The 7,103-nt window shown below is 39.3% G+C and overlaps 1 protein-coding gene across 1 annotated transcript in view; it reads left to right on the forward strand.

The window, feature by feature from the left end:
* Nucleotides 1-5,782, forward strand: part of LOC148855644 (protein S-acyltransferase 8-like) — a 29,033-nt gene extending 23,251 nt beyond the window's left edge. Inside the window, exon 5 of the mRNA XM_088986528.1 lies at nt 4,888-5,782. Within this exon, the coding sequence (XP_088842654.1) occupies nt 4,888-5,388 (501 nt within the window). The 3' untranslated portion in view covers nt 5,389-5,782. The remainder of the gene's footprint in view (nt 1-4,887) is intronic.
* Nucleotides 5,783-7,103: the final 1,321 nt, after the last annotated feature.

Genomic DNA, 7,103 nt, shown 5'->3' on the forward strand with positions numbered 1-7,103 from the left:
TCAAAGCCATATCACAACCCTTCTTTTGCTCTATGCCTTCTTTTCCAATTAAGGAGGTATGGTATAAGCCTATTCCTCCTAGAATTGGTTCTTTTTGTTAGAAAGTTGTCCATTAAAAGATTTAGTACTTTTGATTTACTTCAAAGAAAACGACCAAAGTGGTGCTTATCCCCTCATTGGTGTACCACATGTAAGGCTAATGGTGAGAGTTGCTATCACTTATCTCATTCTTTCATTGCTTCTATTGGGAATGGTTTTTCTTCTTTTTTGGTTGTAGGTGGAATCATCTGGCTGGTTTTCATGCCTTTTTCCTCCGACTACCTTTTCATGGCCAAAGAAAAGGGGAAGACTCATGTGGAGATGTTTAATAGTGGCAACAATTTGGACAATTTGGGAAGAAAGAAATTCTAGAATTTTTCTAGAGGATAGAAACAAGATATAATGGAAACAATAATATTAGAGTGGTACATTGGCTGAAATCCATGGAAACTTTTTTCAAATGTATCAATGGATGATATACTCAGAAAGTGGAAGGAAGTGGCTGAATCTTTCTCAACTAAGACTCTCTAGTTACCGATCATCTCCACTAGAAAGAGGGTTTATCAAACTTAACTTTGACAGTAGTACTATGGGAAACCTAGGAATCTCAGGTATTAGTGGAGTGTTTGGAGATGAGGAGGGCATGATAATCACCCTATACTCAGGACCAGTTGGGGAGGGAGATTCTTAGAGCAGAAGTATTGGCTTTGGTAGAAAGTGTACAGAGGGATAAAGAATTAAGCATTAGGAAATTGATTATTGAGGGTGATTTGAAAATGGTAGTGAGCTGAAGACAAAGTGAAGAATTGAAGCTATGGATCTACATCAATGAAAAGAAGAAATTCAGATGGTTGACAAGAGATATGGAAGTGTCTTTCAGTTGGATTAAGCAATGTACTAATTTCTTAGCCAATGCTTTAGCCAAACAAGGGGTGGGAAGGGAGACTTTGTTTTGGGCACAGTTGTAAGTAAGGGGATTTGTTGTGGGGAGAGATAAGAGAATTTGTCTCTCAATGGCTTATTTTACTTTTTACTGTTTGTATTTCTATACTATGTAAATCCTTTCTACCTTTCTTTAATAAATTATGCAGTTATTGATCAAAAAAATTAAAACACAAAAACATAACATGCAAAACATATTTAAAAAATAAAATCAAACACATAAACATAACACGTCAGCATACACATTTCTGACACTCATCTTTCGGACATGTTTCTTGACTGCCCAACACTCCACTCCATACAACATAGCTTCTAGCTGGCCTTACAACTGTTTCGTAGAAATTTTCTTTTAATCGAAGTGGTATTTGCCTATCACATAAAACTCCAAGCGCACCCTCCATTTTTCCATTCTTGTTCTAATTCTGTGGTGACATCCTCCCCAGTCTCTCCCTTCCTTGTTATCCCTTCCTTGTTATGAATTATCGAACCAAGGTACTGAAAAATGTCACATTGAGTTGGGTATGCAATTAATCACACACAATCATTGATATGGAATGGAGAGAAGAGAAGAGAAGAGAGAAGAGTGAAGGGACAAAGGGTTCTTCTTTCCCGCCACAAGATGGAAAGAACTAGTGATTGAAGCAAAGAAGTTGCTGATGGAAGATGGAAAAGGTAGAGGACAAATCTCTTTGAAAGTTAGAGAAGAATGAAAATCTACAGTTTTCTTGATCGGTGGAGCGATACAATGGCTAAAAGGATTCATCAATGGGGCTCTATATTCTGTCAAGAAGGTGGGTTGTAAAAGCTCCTTGGAATTGCAAAGAAGGAAATATCAGGGCGAATTGAGAGAAAATCACAAGGGATGGTTCATGGCAGTCTCAAAGTTCTTTGGTTCTAACAAGAAACAACTAGTCTATTTTCCAGAAGGGAAAAGGGGCAGTGGATGGAAGATGGTTGAAGACAAAGCGATTGGGAAGACCTAAGGCAAGAGAAGGTGTATCAATCGGAGCTAGAAGATAGTATCGAAGTGTCAACGCTGCTAAAACGTGCATCTTGTGGGACGATGAAATGCTGGGAACAGAGTTGTTGTTTGAAGACCCTTCTACATACGCCAGCGTGGCTCCAAGAGAAGAATCCGATGATGGTCCTGCCCCAGTCTTAGTGGTGAACTCAATTTCAATCAGAAGGAAGATGGAGAACTCCCAGGGGAGGCATGACGTCAAGATATTAATAAAGGAGTGTCGGATCTTGGTACTAACCCAAACAAAGAAGCACAAGAGGAACAGAACATCAATGTTATATCAGAGTTTCCTGTCAAGGTTTTCGAATTAGTGGGTATGGATAAAGGGAAGGAATCAGGAATGCTGGCACAGGGAGTCCCTAACCCCTCTTCTTCGTGTTTACCTTTTCAGCCTGTGAGTCTTTGTTTAGACCCCTCTAAATTATTTTCATGTGTTTGCACAAGTACAACCAATGCCATTCTGAGAACCTACCGGACCATAGCCTAGAACAAGAGAGAGCTAGAATTTTGTCCTTAATCCTGGAAAACCTAATTGACCCAACCCTAGTTTTGGAGAATAATGAAAATAGAGTAAACCACCTTGCGAAGAGCAATGGGAAGATCAAGGTCAATGAAATGAGCTGCAACAATAGTGTTAGGTTCAGGAACATTATCATTAGAAGAAATGGCAGGCTCAGGCTCAGGCTCAGGCTCAAGGGGAATATCTGGTAGAGGTATACTTTTTCCAACCTACAGAATGATCCTAATACTGGGGGCCTGGTTTTTTGTTCTATTCTGATGTTGATTTCCTATTCAAATCTTGAGCCCACTTTGGTTTGCCAAGTAGGTCCCAACAACTTTCATGTGTATGTCTAGGACACTAACAATGAGTTTACTGCAACTTATCTTTCTCCTCTTTTCTTTTGGAAATCACCTTTCTTAGTAGCATTCACAACAACCCTTGCAATCAAATCTATTTGCTCCCACTCAGAAGTATTCATTGCATTTCTACTTCCTCATATTAGATCAAAGCATACACTTCATTGATAGAAGGTCCTTGCTACCCAAGATTTGGACTCAGATAGGCTCATACATTGGATTCAGCCCAAGTAAAAAGGAAACAACATGTTGAGAGGCTAGGGCCTTTTATATGCTTTATCATCCTATTTGCTGTCCCATTCAATGCTCTGAGAGTGGTCTAGTTCCTTCCAGATGGATGAGAGGGCAGAGTAGTAAGTAAACAGATTACTTTCTCAGTTTCTCTCTGCTTGAATGTAGAGGATTTTGCTTGCAACTGATAATGCCTTTATTCAGAATACGTGGAGTTTGCTCGTTCCCAAATCTCATGGGCTGTACCTACCCACATAAAGTTTTGCTTAATCGATGGTGGCATGATAGTGAGAAACCAAGACATGATTGAGCAATTCTCCTGATTAATTGATGGTGTAATGGCAGCATGGTAGTTGCCTGCTTGCATGATTTCATCCTCATTATGTTTTGTCAGTTCCTTCTATTTTGAATATTTTTGTCCTTGGCTTTTATCATTACTGTATTTGTCAGCATTGTTTTCCCAGTCTTTTACCAGCAATCTGAGTTTATCGTTTTTTCTTATCCAGCTTTCTCTGCTATGTTTTCTTTCTTTTATTTTTCTTATCCCTTTGATTTGGACAGTTGTGTCTTCTCCAATTTTATTGATTTTTTTCAGAAGTCCAAATTTGGCAATACCAATAAAAAATTCCAATATCACAAGCTTGCTTTTATTTTCCAGACTTTTCATGATTTTTTTGTATTTTTAATCTGTTCCTTTATTATTGAGATTGAGACTAGAATCCTGCTCTTCTATCTTGCCTGACAATCCCTTTATTATTTTCCTGCGCTGTTTAACCTCATGGTTCTTAGCATCATCTACTGACTGTAAGGAACGGAAACCATGTCAAATACCATGTCCTCCTGTCATAAACGTCATAGTTCTCACTGAAGATTGACTTAGAAGAAAATGTATAACTAAAAGGAACAGAGTTATTTTCACGCCTTACATGGTGAACTGAATCTTAAGATGAGAAAATTTACTGCCTTGATGGTTCTATCACCCGTTTGGTTTATCATCATGTATTCTTCCTTTTGAGCTTATTCTTCATTTCCGCTTGCATCCTCAACTTCACCAAGGAATATTCATGTTTGAAAACTATGGGGCAGTAAGAAAGGAAGTTTTTCTTTGAGATTTATGAAATGGTTTCTCTTTTTCGACACAGTTTTTTTTGTTAACATGGTACGGATTTTGGAGGGAATGGACCATCATGCTTTTGTAAGGTTTTAGGGGCAGAATATGGAGTGGTTTAAAAACGAATTGTGGCACATTGCCTAGCTTGACATGAGAGTCATCAGGGTGTGGGCTGAGGCCCAGCTCATGATACCCAAACAGAATATGGACTGGTTTAAAAAATAATTCTGATGCATTGCCCAGCTTGACGTGAGAAATTTATCATGATGTGGGCTGAGGCTCATCTCATGATACCCTAAGAGATACATTGATGGCTATTTCTTCTATGCACCTATGTTACCTGGATACCACGGTGACATGGCTGGATATGGTATCAAGATATAAAACTTACATTAAAAATTCAAGGTATCCAACATGGTATGGCACCCTTGTACAGGTATCTGGGTATCATTACTGTGTATGTACTGTTTAGAGAAAATCACATCCTAATCTTGAAGGCATAATTTCTTTTTTGATTGGTTAAAAGAGTAAATTCTTCATCAAACTATAGTTACTATCTCAGTTACTGGCTGGAAACCCTAGTTTTGGTCAAGTGTGTACCATCCTCTCTTCTTAGTATATGTCAAAAAACCATGATTTTTTTTCCTTGCAAGCATCTTCTTAGTTGTTTCTCTAATTTTTGCAGACCACATACGAAAATTTCCGTTACAGAGCTGACAGCAGGCCCAATGTGTACAACCGGGGTTGTGTAAGTAACTTCCTAGAAGTATTTTGCACAAAAACAAAACCATCAAGGAACAATTTCCGTGCTTTTGTACAAGAGGAGGTACCTAGGCCTCCCATGGTCTGTGCTCGAGAACCAGAAGTAGATGAATCAAGTGGAAACCAACGTGCAAAGGTGGAAGATGATTTAGAGATTGGTGGAGATATGTTAAAGATCTCCCAGCGGCGTAACTTTGAAGAAGTTGAAGACATACACAGTAGAGATAGTAATGAACACCATGATTCCTCAGAGGCTGACTTTGTTTTGGGTTCGGATTCACAAGTGCCAGCTGCTCGACCAGAGGCACGCCACTCCAGTTGGGGTAGGAGGAGTGGAAGCTGGGAGATCTCACCTGATATTCTGGCAATGAACTCTGGGGTGAACGAAAGCAGAAGCTTTGGCACAAAGAAGGAACAACAGTAAGGCGTTGCTTATTTGATTCCATGTGATCTGTGCAAGTACCACGATGCCACATTAACTGAATACTCCGTGTTCTTTATGTTGACATTGAGGGCTTCATTCATGTCATGGTTGGTGAGCTATCCGCAGATCAGAAAACCATTCAGGAGCCCCTGGAAATTGATTTAAATTGCTTGCTTGAGGTATAAATCTTGTACTACCCCTTTCCGGGGTGCATTCTCTTAACATTTCTTTTAGAGGCGAGTAGGAATGTGTGTTGTAAGTAATTAATGTAGGGGAAAAAGTGTTTTGCCTTTTCTTGTTTTCTTTTCCATTTTTTTCTTAGCTTGGTATTGTGCAATAGTACGTTAGTGAGGATTTGTGAATCTTTCTAGTGCTGGCTTGATTCTTTGTGTAATTAGCACTGCATGGAATGTCTTATGATTTCGTGTTTTTTGTCTCTCTTTTATATAATTCCGTAATTTATTTTTAACAACATTCTCTTAAAGCTGCCACTTTGTCAAGATTACCATTTGGGGTTTGGTGGTGTATGAAGGCTTTTTTTCCTTTTATAGATGTGGTGTATGAAGACTTGCTCCTTGTAATACGTAAAAATAAGAGGTTTGTTTCTTTTTCTTCACATGTTTTTTGAAGCCCCTCTCCCCTGTAAGGTTTGGAGCTTAGTGTAAAAGATGAAAAGATGTGCAGTCCAAGTAAGAGGTACCCCCTCCCCTGCAAGGTTCAAAGTATTGATATGTATTGGGCCGTATTGGCTGACATGTAGGGGCGTATCGGGGTTTTGACCGGTTCAGGGAGTGGATGGACCTTAACCGGCCTCTCTGAACAAGATTTGAAAAACAACTAAAAAAATTAAAAAAATAAAAATTTATCGATACTGCCTAATATGCCTCTACTGGTGTATCAGGCATATCGATATTTTGAACTTTGCTCCCCTGTCCATGAAGTTGGCATCTACATTTTAAGAAAACCCTAGGGGCATCTGCACCATGATAGCTGGTAAGCAAGGTGAGAATCAGAACTGTAGTAGCTGTAGGTGATGCTTGCTGCAGATAGGAGTGGCACAAGCTACTTGAAATGAACAGCACTCTTTGGTGATTGAAGGGAGTGGTCGAATGAGCATCTATTCCGTTCTTTCCAGATGTGCCAACAGATACTTGCGCACTTGAAGGCAAAGAAATCCTCTATCCTCCATGGCTGATTCCATTGGGTAATCACCAACATTCAGATTGAGAATTCTGAGCCAAACCACACCTGTTGGGTCACAGGGCAAAAACCTTGACTTAAGGAGAGTGAGACCAGGTCATGGAGAGATTGAGTTATAGCAAATTTGGCATGCCCGTGTTACAAGAACGAGATGTATCCATGTGGTGCCATCCATGTAACCACCCACCAAGATCAACATCATTTTGATTATCCAACCAAAAGAGGCCCATGAAAGATGAAATCCATATGGGCTGAACCATTGAACAGCGAAAGAAGAGATGGCCATGTATCTCTTCATTAGTATGACAAGGCCGACAGGTAAGGGTTTCTCACGGTTAACCAAACTCGGGGGTATTTATTGAAACCAAATCGGTACTATCAGAGTATCAGTTTTTGAAAATCCCTGAACTGAAACGAACCAAATCAATTGGTTAACTAGTTGACCGGTTTTGGTTACCAGTCTGGTTCTTTGGTTTTTTATATTTATAAATAAATATATAACATATAATCTATTA

This window comes from Nelumbo lutea, chromosome 4 (genome assembly GCF_056320005.1).
Source record: "Nelumbo lutea isolate HS-2025 chromosome 4, American lotus-T2T, whole genome shotgun sequence".
Taxonomy (NCBI): Eukaryota; Viridiplantae; Streptophyta; class Magnoliopsida; order Proteales; family Nelumbonaceae; genus Nelumbo; species Nelumbo lutea.